The sequence below is a fragment of the Rutidosis leptorrhynchoides genome, chromosome 5 (genome assembly GCF_046630445.1).
Source record: "Rutidosis leptorrhynchoides isolate AG116_Rl617_1_P2 chromosome 5, CSIRO_AGI_Rlap_v1, whole genome shotgun sequence".
Classification (NCBI taxonomy): Eukaryota; Viridiplantae; Streptophyta; class Magnoliopsida; order Asterales; family Asteraceae; genus Rutidosis; species Rutidosis leptorrhynchoides.
In genome coordinates, this window is record NC_092337.1 from 63,675,483 (window position 1) to 63,688,740 (window position 13,258).

The following is a 13,258-nucleotide window of genomic DNA, read 5'->3' on the forward strand; positions in this document are numbered from 1 at the left end:
GAAGAAATTTAAAAGGTGTTTTCGTATGAGAATAAATTTATTCCTCCGAATTGCGCAAGGTATAACATCCTTTTCTAGTAACTCTAGTAATCCTATTCCGAAGCATTTTAGTTATTTTATAGAATGTGAAGATGCCACCGGTAGGCAATCGTTTACTACTTTACAAAAAATGTACTTCGGCTATACGTCAAATGGCTTATGGAACCGCCCCTGATATGTTCGATGAATATTTACATATGAGTGATCAAACATCAGTAATATGTTTAGACAACTTTTGTAAATGTATTATCGATTTATATAAAAGTCGATACATGAGATCTCCCACAGCAACCGATGTTGCACTATTATATAGTGCACACGAGGAGAAGCATGGGTTCAAGGGTATGCTCGGGAGTATCGATTGCATGCATTGGGAGTGGAAGAATTGTCCGGTCGCTTATAAAGGACAATACACTAGGGGTGATCATAAGAAACCGACAATTATGCTTGATGGTGTGGCTTCATATGACTTGTGGATTTGGCATGCTTTTTTCGGGATGGCAGGCTCCAACAATGACATAAATGTTTTGATTCAGTCGCCTATTTTTGATGCATTAAATAAGGGAACAGCTCCATCCGCACCATTTGAGGTAAATGGTAATGAATACACAAACACCAAAGGTTATTACCTTGCCGATGGTATATATCCCGATTGGGTGACACTTATCAAAGGAATGTCGTGTCCCACAGATGAGCCAAGAATTAAGTTCACAAGATTTCAAGCTAGTGCCCGAAAGGACAAAGAGAGGGCATTTGGGGTTCTTCAGGGTCTGTTTTATATTTTAAGTCTAGCTGCACAGACTATGAAAGTAAACAAGATGCGAAGAGTAATGGATTGTTGTCTCATTTTACATAATATGATTTTACAAGACAATGATTTTGCTCTATGTAAATGGGAAGAAAGATTTATAACTGACGAAAGGGCGAATCGTGCATAACGGGTGAGGAACAGAGGACGAGATCAAGACACTATCCGAACAGAAATAAGGGATAGTACAATGCACAACTAACTTACCAATGATTTAATCGAGCATATATGGAATCTTCCGGCTTCATTTCGACCTATGAATTAGTGTTTCTTTATGTAATCTTTTTTTTTTTTTTATATTTTTTAGTTTCTCTTTATTTTTTTAATTTTATTTTAAGTACTTTCTTTCATTTGTAGTTTGTATTTTTTTTTATAATTTAATGAATATTATATATTATATTATTAGTTTATTAAATAATAATGTTTTAAAAATATATAAGAAAATGTAAAAATCAAAAACTAGTGAACCTTACTGAAAACTAACACAAAAAACTGCCATTTGGGGTTAAAAAATGTCAGAAACTACACTGCCTAATCACAATCAGTTTGCATTTTTATGCAAAAAATGCAAAAACTGCCTGTGATATTACAGATACGGTTAGGAATGGTCTTATTGTTTCAGTTGGCTAACAGCAGTCCTAATGGTCAGGTCTTGGAGGCGGCTCTTAAGCCCACGGGCGTCGATGGCATCTGCTCGCCCTGCCTAGCGCCCTGCCCTTCACCCTCCTCTTGGCTCTCTCTTCTCTTTATAAGCATGTAGCAAGACGGAGTTCATATGAATTGTATTTAATAAAAAACTTGTACAATTACTTTTTATTGACAGGAATATATATTAATTTCAATCTTGATTGATTAATGTATTCAATTCAATATAGTTAGTTTTGTACTAGCATGTAGCAGGAATATATATTAATTTCATTCTTCGATTGCTTATTGATATCTCCAACTTCATATCGTTAGAAAAAGTTATGTATAACCAACTTAGGCAGATGCCAAATAAATTTGCAATATACTCTTTTGATTAGAACATGAAATGAAATATATACACTATTCTAACATCACTGGTATACGTAACCTACATCTCTGACTATAAAAAGTTTATCCAATCAAATTTATGCTACATTATTATTAGTGAGACGCTGACCCGTTTACTGCACCTACTTGGAATCTGTCAGTTTGTTGAATAACAAAATGATCAACGACCCGGACGGTATTTACAGGGTCCTGATGAGAAGAATTTGCGGTCCACTTGCTTGGAAACTTTCTATGGTGACTTGCGTGATGTTGATGCTTAACCTCGTTTTCCCACTCTGGATCCACCTTCCATTCCTTTGGGACCTGCGTATTTTACTTTTTATATCAAATCGTGCTATAGATGAGTGGTGAAACAAGTGAGTTTAGTGTTTAGAGTTGGCAAATCAATACTTGTATAAGGATGTTCATCGGTTCGGGTTTCAGTTCCTCGGTTTATTCGGTTTGGTTTGTTCAGTTTTTAAAATTTAGTAGGCAAAACCAAAAACGGAAACCGAATTCAATATCAAAACCGAAAACCTAAACCAAATTCAATATCAAAACCCAAACCGAACCGAAAACAAAATTCGTATTCGGTTCGGTTTCATTTTCGGTTAAAACTAAAAAAAGCCCATAAAAAAAATCATAATTTGACCAAAATAATTATAAGAGATCGATTTTAAATTCGACTTCTGATTTAAAAATCGGTTTTTTGTCTATATATTAAGAACTTAATACTCCGTATATTATTAGTTGAAAATGGTATTCGGTTAACCGAATTCGAAAAAGCAAAACGAAATCCGAATTCAAATTTTAAAACCGAACCGAATTCAAATTCGGTTTGGTTTTTTTCGGTTTTCGGGTTAATCGGTTTAAAATTAAATATTGAACACCCATATACTTGCAGTAATGTTTGGTTCAAACTTCAAACATAAAAATAGGAATAACTTTTTTGAATATTAGCACTAAAATATTAATAAAATTCTATTTAATTTACTCTATGGGCGTCTTCCAACTCTTAAACGTTTCCATTTTAACTATAAAAACCTTTACTAAGCTCTTTTGACTCATTAAAGATAATACATAGCTAAATTGACCCAGTAAGTTACCAGTATTAAAAGTGATACCTTGTCAACTGCAAGAGTGAAGATTTCGAGATCACCATTCTCCTTTATGTGAAACCGTGTGAACGATTTGTAATTAGCAATGCGTAGTGACGAAAACGCTTCATCAAAGTGTAAGTGAAGCCAATTGATACAGATATACAGGTAACTTCCAAATACAAGAGAAACGACAGGTGTAGACAACACCCAAAAATAAAGAAACACCGACGCATAGTATATGGTTGCACCCCCTCGTGAGAGTGAAATCATACCGTTCTTGCATATATTTGTCCGCGTTACAGCCATCACCTGGTTATTTACGCAAATATAATCATTAAAAAAACATTTAACCAAATAAAATAAGGATATTGTTAAAGACAACTCATAGGATTGTCGTTAACACGCAAAAACACTTGTACATAATGGTTGGTTATTGAACCCGCCTTCATGGCCGAGCGATTCACCCTAACACCCGTGTTAGGAGGGTAGAGGTCATAAGCTCGATCCATGGGTCTATCATACCTCCGAAGAAGTCCCTAGGGAGGTTTTAACCCTGCGCATACGGGAATTCGGCCCGACCCACATGCACGTAGGTATTGATGGATCGGGTCCTTGTTATGCGGTTCGGGTTTCCGCCCGAAAGTGCGTGCGTGGAAAATGATCGGGTGGGTGGATAAAACCCCCATGAGTGATAAATTAATGGTGACGGTTACATAATTGTATGTTTTATGCGTGTTCATGACAGCCCTAAGGGCTGTCCTTAGGTATAAATGAAAATTATGAAACTCGGACCTCTGGAACATCGAAGGCTGACATGAGATACTTGATACATGCTGGGTAAAGGCCAAAAGTCCATTGCTCTATACGGGCCCGAAGACCGGTTGGGTCCGGAAAGTGCTCACTTTCAACTGATCGGTACCATTCATATAACGTGTGATAACCTGACGTCGCTAAAAGTTTATGTTGAACACATAATTGAACTCCCAATTCCATTAGTAACATGAGAATTAAAGCAGCTGAAAGATGTGCCGAAAAATGCAGAACACCAATTACTACTTTCCTTTTTCGTGACACTTTCGAAGGAACGAACGCTATTGCTGACACTAATAGTAATATAGCACCCATTAATGATACATACGATTGCCCGAGCATGTACAAAAATGCATCCCATAAGGTGCTAAAAAAGTTCCTTACATGCCCAGTAAAAGTATCATCTTTTTGTAAAATATGCCCAAGGTTGCACTGCCGGAAAAATATATAAAAATTGAAAAAAAAAAAAAAAAAAAAAAAGAAAAGAAAAAATTAATAAAATATAATCGATATCCAAGTAACAATTAACAGAAACTATCAGTGGAATACATACCTGTGGGAACATTGAAAAGGTCAATATAAAATAAAGGAACCCACCAATAAAATCAAACTGCCAATTCTTCTTTGGAAATTTCAAAATGTTGCCGAGAGCAATCTGCAATTATACACAAGGTTGCAAAAATCGTTACTCGGGATACTGGGTTGGGACCTTTAACGGAGTAATCGGCAACTCGGGGAGTAATCCGGGTAGTAATCGGATGGGACTTTTTATACATTTATGTTATAAAGTTCGAAATTATTGTTTAAATATACAAGAAATCCATAAACATAAACATAAACATAAACATAAACATAAACATTAATGTAATTGTCTAGAAACACAAAAGTTATTTAAATAATCTTCATTTGTTCAGATCCTAATTAAATTTAAATTTAAATTCATATTAAAAATTAAAATGTTAATCGATATTACCTGATTTTGACTGACTAAATCCGATTTTGCCTCATTGACCGATGTTAAGCAATTAATTACTCGGATTTTAGTAAAACCGAATCGGCCAGATCCAAAAAAGGAGTAATCGGGGAGTTTTACATCACTGATTATACACAGTCGTAAATAAGATTCATTTGGTATTAACACATATTGTTTTATATGATTATTTTTTTTTTTTAAAGGCAAGTATTTGGAATCACTGACGGGGATCGAACACCACCCACCCGATCATTTTCCACTCACACAAAAGCTTTCGGGTGGAAACCCAAACCGTATTACAGAGACCCGATCCTTAAACCATCCCGAGGGGGGCAGGCAGAGTAGGCCGAATTCCTGGAATACGGGTCATCCCCGGGGTCAATCCATAATCAGGTAAATACATTGGAATGTTTTAAGAGAGGACTCGAACTTGAGACCTAAAAGAGATTCATTTGGTACTAACTCATATTGTTTTATCAAATAAAACAGAACACTTACCCTACTCGAATCTTCAACTTCAGGATAAGCGGCTTTCATTTCATAAGTTGTACCATACGCTTTATCAAAATTACTAAACACGTGTGTAGGATGCAAGAAGGCCCCACCACAACCGTTCACAAGTAAATGTTGTATAGAGTCGGGATTCTCAGACGGAACACGCGAATGACGCATGTAATGATGTAAATCGCCCGCCATTCGAAGTTTACACCTTCCTTTTAAATGATCTTTAACAAGATGTGAAACGTTCTTTCCGGTAACATCGTTCCAGTACCAATCGAGAATCCAATTCGGTTCGTGTGTCATTATAATCACAGAATCATTTTCTTTAACCTGGAAAATAGATACTGATATATAAGTATATAACAAAAATAAATAGACCTTTTGGATTATATATCAACATGGTTGAATATTTACCATGTCCTTTATTAACTCTGCAAAGAATTTGAACTGGTAAACGTCAATGTCGCAATGAAGGGCTAAATCGAGACCGAAAACCCACCATCCCTTTGGTAACTGCAACGCGAAGTAGCTTTTCTTTTGTGGCATTAACCATCCACCTAACCAGCTCTTGTGACAAATGTACCTCATAAAAGTTTGAAGTCCATCAAACCAATCTGGAAAAAAAAAAAAAAACACATTAGTACAACAGACCCGAATAATTTTAGGTATCACCAAGGTTGTAAAAGTCGCGAGTCGGGACGAGTCGGTCGGGACCTTGGAGGGACAAGTTAATCAAGTCGGGGATGATACAGGCGTTGACCAACGTTGACTTTTGGTGATAAATAAATTGCACGCACCAGGGGCGAATCTAAAGGTAAGCCCATGGAGTCACGGGACAACACTAGTTTGAAAATTTTTATTAGAAAGTACTCTTCAAATTGTATGGGACACCATTGAATTTAATTATAGGACCCCATATATATTTAGAATTTGTAATTTTTTTAGCTAAACCACCACTATACTATTAAAATTGTATACGACACTACTATTTTTAACTATCGGACCTCATATATATTTAGAAATTATAGTTTTTTCCAAGTAAACAACCACCAAGTAACATTCAAATATAATTATTACTGGAAAAAAATTGGGACCCCATTGAATTTTGTTTATGGATAGCCTCACGCACGCACAGGTATATATTACAAATAAATATATCAAACATAACACATAAATATTTCAAACATAGGCACAAAATCTAAATTTGAATAAATATGATTTTTTTTTACCTAACTTAGTCTTTGACTAACTTTGATCGACTCAGACCGACTTTGACCCGATTTTGTAGCGTTGACCAACTTTTAAGGCGTGTTTGGGTGACTCAGGACGGGCTAGTCCCCAAACTGACCCGTCGGACGATTCGGCCAACTATTACAGCAGTGCTATCACAACATTTGGATTGCATGAAATAATGAGGAAAAAGGTGTATGAGGTTTCATAGATATAAAGAGGTATAAAGTATGAGGAACTGTACCAACCGTGATTTCCTGGGATAAGAAAGCATTGGGGCCCATCATATTGTTCCAATTTAGACACACCAGAGGGTAACTCGGGTTTATCAACAGCAATATGCACGTCTTTATACCATGACGGTGGTTGAAGCGCATACTCAAAAGGACGAAAGAAACGCTTTTCGTAAGTGAACGCTGAGGGATTCGGATACCTGAAAAATCAAAAGATAAGATTGACTAAAACAAACATTCTTTAAGTAAAATATACGACCGTGTAAGAACGGGATTTGAATCTTACGCAAGATCACCTCCAATAAGGAGGAGGCCCCCACGAGGCAACGGTTGTATAGAATCATCTTTAAAGGCGTAAAGTATCGGTTGAGCAAGAAGCCGAGCAATGGAGTAGGACGAGTTACCACCGTCACCAGTATCAGCCATAAAATCGAACCACAGTTGATGTTTTTCGCTAAGATGATCGTACAGAAAATCTTCTTTCTCTCCTTCGTGGACCCTACTCATAGCCGCCTATTAAAACAAATGGTAAAATTGATTCACACATTGACTAGAGTAAAAAGTCAAGGTTGTAAAAGTCGTGAGTTGTGAGTCGCGAGTCTGGGACGAGTCACTCGGGACCTTGGAGGGACTAGTAGGTCAAGAACGGAATGAGTGGGGTGTTGACCAACATTGACTTTTAGTATTAAACAATTTAAACAAATTACACATAAATATATCAAAGATAAAACATAAATATTTCAAACATAGATATATGGCACAAAATCTAATTTTAAGAAAAATATAAATTTTTTGACCTAAGTTTGACTTTGACCAACACAGACTAGACTTGGCCGAGTGGCCGACTTAGCCCGACTTTTTAGCGTTGACCGACTTTTAAGGCGTTTTGGGCGAGTCGGGAAAGGCTAGTCCCCAAACCGACGCGTCGGCCGACTTTTAAAACAGTGAAAAAGTAGATGGAAAGATATTGAACCTGCATCATTCGCATATCAAATCTTCCAACAAATACAGTCACAGATACTAGCAGGTCAAACACAGTCTTGAACAAATCAGCTGATGTTCTGCAACATATATATACATAAACATATACACATCATGCAAATACCTGTATATACATACATATACATACACAACATATAAGAGACAGGAAACGGATACATACCCTGAATACCAAGGAACCATATTCAAAAAATTTGGTTTCATCTGCTTGTTCTTTAGTTTCTCGCTTTTTTCAACTGATAAAGGATGAGTAAGAGCCCATCTGACGATTAAATTAAAATCAATTATTACAAACCACCAAAATCTCAATATTTTGGCGTAAAAAAATAAGCAAAACTGCCTTACCCCGTGGATCTTTCCACTACATAATTGGCCATATAAAGACCTATAAACGTTGCCCATAACGAATAAATTGGAGATATTTCATCTGATGACTCACATGGGCCAGTGCAAGAAAACTAAAAACAAAAATAAGTAAGAGACAAGTAATTAAATTTAAATCCTCAATGAATGCACATAAGACGAAAAACACGAGTCTTACGCACTTCTCCGTATATAACCCACTTAGAAAGAAGTGGATAATCACCCGCGGACCCAACTGGAGCGAACCATGATTTGCAGATTTCATCTTTTAATTTATACATTTTAAGAAATTTCGAAAGCCATATACTTGGTTCACCCTTTTTCAAAAGAGAAAACAACCCAGAATCTCGTCTTCCTAATCGTTTTTCATTCAAAGCGTGATTACCACAGTGGCTATAAAACACACAACAAGCCACACTTAACACCTACACAAATAATCACACCGTCACAACTAATACCATCATATAAACAGGCCAACTGGAGTAAATTTATCTCCAACAGATGATACAGGGTCAAATGGGTCAAAAGCAGGAATTAGTTTCGTGCATACATCATAATTCATAATTATCCAGAAAAGTAGATCAGTATTGGCATAATCAAATGTTGTAATCATATTTAACATCAAGTATTTATATAAATAGTTTAAAACTTTTTAGCAGAGTAATTTTCTGGTCAACCCAACACAACCCAAACGTTCTGATTGCACCCAAGATTACCCATTTTGACCCGTAAACTTAATTCTCCAAATGAAACTTACTGCACAATTTTGAAATATGGTCAAGATTTCGGGTCTTCTCCCTGCTACACGAGAAACAATACCCAAGTACCAAAGGCCTAAAAAAACCAAGTGGAAAACTAAAAGTACAAAAATAGACGAAATGTATATCGTCAAAAATAACGAAAGATTCATCCTCATATCCACTCCCATTGACTGAAAGCTCGGAAGATGGTATACAGCCGCAACTAATATCCAAGCTATATACCTTCAAAAAAAAAAAAAAAAAAAAAAAAACTTCTCAATATCAGTACAAGCCTGTAAATCGATAAAAAAGATTAAATAAAAATATAGTACTTTACCATCGACTGAAATTTGAATAGCTGGGCTTAATTGTCTTTCCAACAAAAGGCGATGAAAAGAAATAGAAAAAACCAAGTAAGCATGCGTACATTGACCACCATTTAAGGTTGTTGTCTAGCTTCTGGATAAGCGTATGCATGTTGTCTGATGAAATAAAAAACAGACAACCGAGAACAACCGCAATTACGGCATGTCTCGAATGCTCGTGAGGATAAGGATACGTATGGGTTAATATAGTTCTAACTTTGTCCATGTTGATCGTATCTAGCAGACCACCATGGTCTTTATCTGATCCCATTCTAATCTTTTATCTTCGATTGAAGATAATTGATTACAATCTAATCAAATCAAATGTATCGTGCTGCTTCACGACCTGTATACAGTTCATTATAATTAAATCAAATGTAAATAATTATCTGATAATTGTTAATTAGTTGCAAAAGTTGTTTAGGTGAAGTGGTTAATGAATTAATGTGAAGTACCTAATTATACCTACCTTTATGCACATGCTTCATTGATTACAATTCTTCACTGAGGCGTATAAAACCACATTGAAAATGCAGGTACAAAATTAATTGTTAGGAACTTAAGGACATCATTTAAATTGCAAGATACAATATCATGTTTACATATACATCAGTTATACCTATAAATTGTAATCTTCGCAACTAAACCTCAAAACAATGAGCCTAAAACAGTTAAAACTGCTAAAAACAGTATCAAGATTATGCATTTCACATAAAGATAAAAAAGCACAGAGTTAGATTTATCAAAAAGCAGTCACATTTATCAAAATCAAAACATACCCATTAGAGCTTTTTTTCACTGTTACACAAATAAACACAAATAATGAACGGATATGATATGATATAGTACCTTGATGAGCCAAGAAATCAATAAAGAAAGTGATTTATGTTGGTTATATATATATACATATACTGCTATATATATTTACACAAATTTGGGTTAATTATTGAAAGAGTATCAAAGAAAGTCTGCTGCGAACAAATTTCGATACAATCGAATATTCTTTTTTTCCATATTTTTCACATTTTAAATTTATATTTAGACCACACCACAACAACTGCTTTTTCGCCTTGTTCTGTAGCTTGGGTTTAAAAAGGAAAGTGGGTCGGTTTAAATGGAGTACTACTACAATTTTTAATTTTAATTTTTTTTTTTTTTTTTTTTTTTGTAGATTAAAATCAAGAAACTAGTAAATTTACAATTGGGATTGTGCTTACTCATGACGATGACAATTGAAATTGGAATACGCATATGATAAGACCAAAAAGATGGCGTCTTGGGCGTGTATGAACATTGAAAAATCCACGTGACGTCTCATTCATGGAAGTTGCTTAAATTAAGGTGTTGGATTGGATAATTCAGTTTTTGACCTTATGTGAAACATGGGTAATTTTACTTTTAGGGTTTTATTGGGACTTGATTGGATACGAGGGTTTGTCGTGGTCGGTGAACACGACTCTTTAATTTTTCCTCGTTTCTTAAATTTCTTTCTTTAGCGATAAACTTAAACTTGCATTCTCGATTTTTTTTAAGGCGAATAGGAAATAACTTGAACTGATTAAAAATTAAGAGTGATTACATGTACACAATCATTTTTTATTCATACACAAACAAACATGAGTAATCTTTACTTAACCATTCACTTAATCATCTTATGCAGTTGCTATACCCGCCCCCGCGTGTTCAGGAGGAAATCCGCACCAATCCCATACGGGGGCATGTACGGTAAAACCTCTCTCCTCTTTACCCCAACGTAACGCAATGTGGAAAAGATGACATGAGTGGTATTTCATGGCAGTGATGAAATTGTGAGTTAATATGTTGCTAACAGGGTCGAATTCCTGACCTCCCCTACAGGAGGCAAACCACCAACTGCTGAACCACATAACAACTTCGGTGAACTTAGCTTGTAGATGATAAAAAGTAATCGTCCCTTCAAAAATCGCCCTCAATGTTAAAGATCATGCCACTCCTTTAATCAAGTTAGATTGAGACAAACGTTCAGAAGGGAGAGATAGTATCCATAACAATTCCATTCCTTTATGAAGTAAACTAATAATTCATAAATTTTGACCTAAGAATACATAAGAACCTCCTGATGTTGAGGTACTAAGTGTGGTCACATAGGTCGAGGCTGAGACCACATTTTATTACATTGATAGATGATTCGATGGCACAATGTACTTAATATTTTTGACACGGATAATCGCTTCGCATTAAGGTTCATGACGTCAAAATTACAAAGTTAAATCATGTTATATCACTTGAAATAGCGATTAATGTAAAATTTGATTAGAAGATGAATACTTCTATCGTTTTTCTTATTCATTAAACTTGAGGTTACATAGGTATTTATAACCAAACATTAAACTTAACCTTCAAGGTAAACTTGATTAACAAGTTAACAAATCCTAATTGAAAACAAATCTAAATAAATCATAACTAATAATAGGAAAGACTTGGTGCTTAAGTCTTGTATACGTGATATGCATCTCAACACTCCCCCGCAAGTTGGAATATGAAGATCTCGAACATTCAACTTGGCACATAAGAATTCCATTGGTAGTCTCCTCCACCTTTTTATCCATCGTGCCTTAACAGAACTTCTAGACTGCGATTATCCAACCGGTAAAGGTTCCTCCTTTGGATTTTTATCAGAGACGAATACTCTGTTCTTGATTCTTGATCAGAGACGAATACTCTGTATTTGGTTCTTGATCAGAGACGAATACTCTGTATTTGGTTCTTGATCAAAGATGAATACTCCGTTTTTGATTTTTGATCAGAGACGAATACTCTGTTTTTGGTTGTTGCTCGGAGATGAATACTCCGTTTTTGATTTTTGATCATCAAGCTCCGGACATGAACCTAGTTCATTCTTAAACCTTGTTTGTTCGCCCAGAGTTTACATCTTCCCGACTTGAACCCAGTCTTCTTCGACCTTTATTGGTTCGCCGATGAGTATTCAGTCTCCATGACTTGAACCCAGTTCGACTTGAACCTTGTTTGGTTCGTCATGGAGTAACCAGATTCTAGACATGAATACAGTCCAACTTGGACCTTGTTTGGTTCGTCTAGGATATTCAGATTCCAAACATGAACCCAATTCTTTCTCGAACCTTGTTTGATTTGCTTGGAATATTCAGTCTCCAGACATGAACCCAGTTCGACTTGAACCTTGTTTGGTTCGCCATGGAGAATTCGTCTTCTTTGGCTGCCCATCTGCTGCTTCTTCTTCAATGGCAACACTCTTGCTTCTAATACTCCCCCTCAAGTTGGAGCATGTAGACTTCGAATGCTCAACTTGTCGAGTAAATATCAGAGTTGTTGATTGCTAAGTTTTTTTTTTTCTCAGTGTTTGGAACCTAGTCAAGCTAGGCGGCTCATCCCCACGCCGATCTTCGTTTTTTTTTTTTAGAAATCAGATTGAGGCCTTTTTTTAAACCTTACACAAACTCCACAAACAATTGTTTTCCTTCTGCTGTTTATTATCGTGAACCACCAACAACAATAATTTAATTAATTTGGCTAAACCCATTAACTTCTTCTTTGCTCCTGTTTGCGGGACCAACATCAAAGAGACAAACAACTATTTAATTGTTGCCTTAACTTCTTTTCCGTCTTCTATTTGTGTCGACAGGAACGAACCCCCAAAGTGGGGCCTTCGGCTCCTCACAGCCGTGACACACCAACCCTTCTTTTCTTTCTTTCGTTGTTCCTTAATCAAAATCCCACAAAGAATTTGCAATCGATCGGTGAAAATAAAATTCACCTCTTGTATGCACGCAAATCAATTTAGAAACAATAATTAATTTGTTTTAATTCTTGAAACTTAGATTTGATGCTATATCGAAAAATACGAATACTAATTTATTTATTTATTTATTTATTTTATTTTTCTAAGAAACAAAACAAAAAGGATCCCTCCGAATCACCGGTGATTAACCGGAGACCGGAGGATAATCTTGGTAAGTGATTTTTGTCTTCAAGATCTTTGCTCTGATACCATGTAAAATTTGATTAGAAGATGAATACTTCTATCATTTTTCTTATTCATTAAACTTGAGATTACATAGGTATTTA

The 13,258-nt window shown here is 35.7% G+C and overlaps 2 protein-coding genes across 2 annotated transcripts; one reads left to right on the forward strand and one right to left on the reverse strand.

Moving 5' to 3' along the window:
• Window positions 1–311: 311 nt before the first annotated feature.
• On the forward strand, window positions 312–1,607 carry LOC139848693 (uncharacterized). Its single transcript, XM_071838401.1, has 2 exons — window positions 312–848; window positions 1,440–1,607. Exons 1-2 carry the CDS (start codon window positions 312–314, stop codon window positions 1,605–1,607), a joined length of 705 nt encoding a protein of 234 aa, XP_071694502.1.
• A 276-nt stretch (window positions 1,608–1,883) lies between these two features.
• LOC139848252 (uncharacterized) lies at window positions 1,884–9,502 on the reverse strand. Its single transcript, XM_071837989.1, has 14 exons — window positions 9,148–9,502; window positions 8,828–9,053; window positions 8,253–8,495; window positions 8,053–8,165; window positions 7,871–7,969; window positions 7,682–7,769; window positions 6,995–7,221; window positions 6,724–6,908; window positions 5,660–5,859; window positions 5,243–5,575; window positions 4,325–4,426; window positions 3,754–4,203; window positions 2,986–3,270; window positions 1,884–2,185 (listed from the first exon to the last, which is right to left on the reverse strand). Exons 1-14 carry the CDS (start codon window positions 9,444–9,446, stop codon window positions 1,976–1,978), a joined length of 3,060 nt encoding a protein of 1,019 aa, XP_071694090.1. The 5' UTR covers window positions 9,447–9,502; the 3' UTR covers window positions 1,884–1,975.
• Window positions 9,503–13,258: the final 3,756 nt, after the last annotated feature.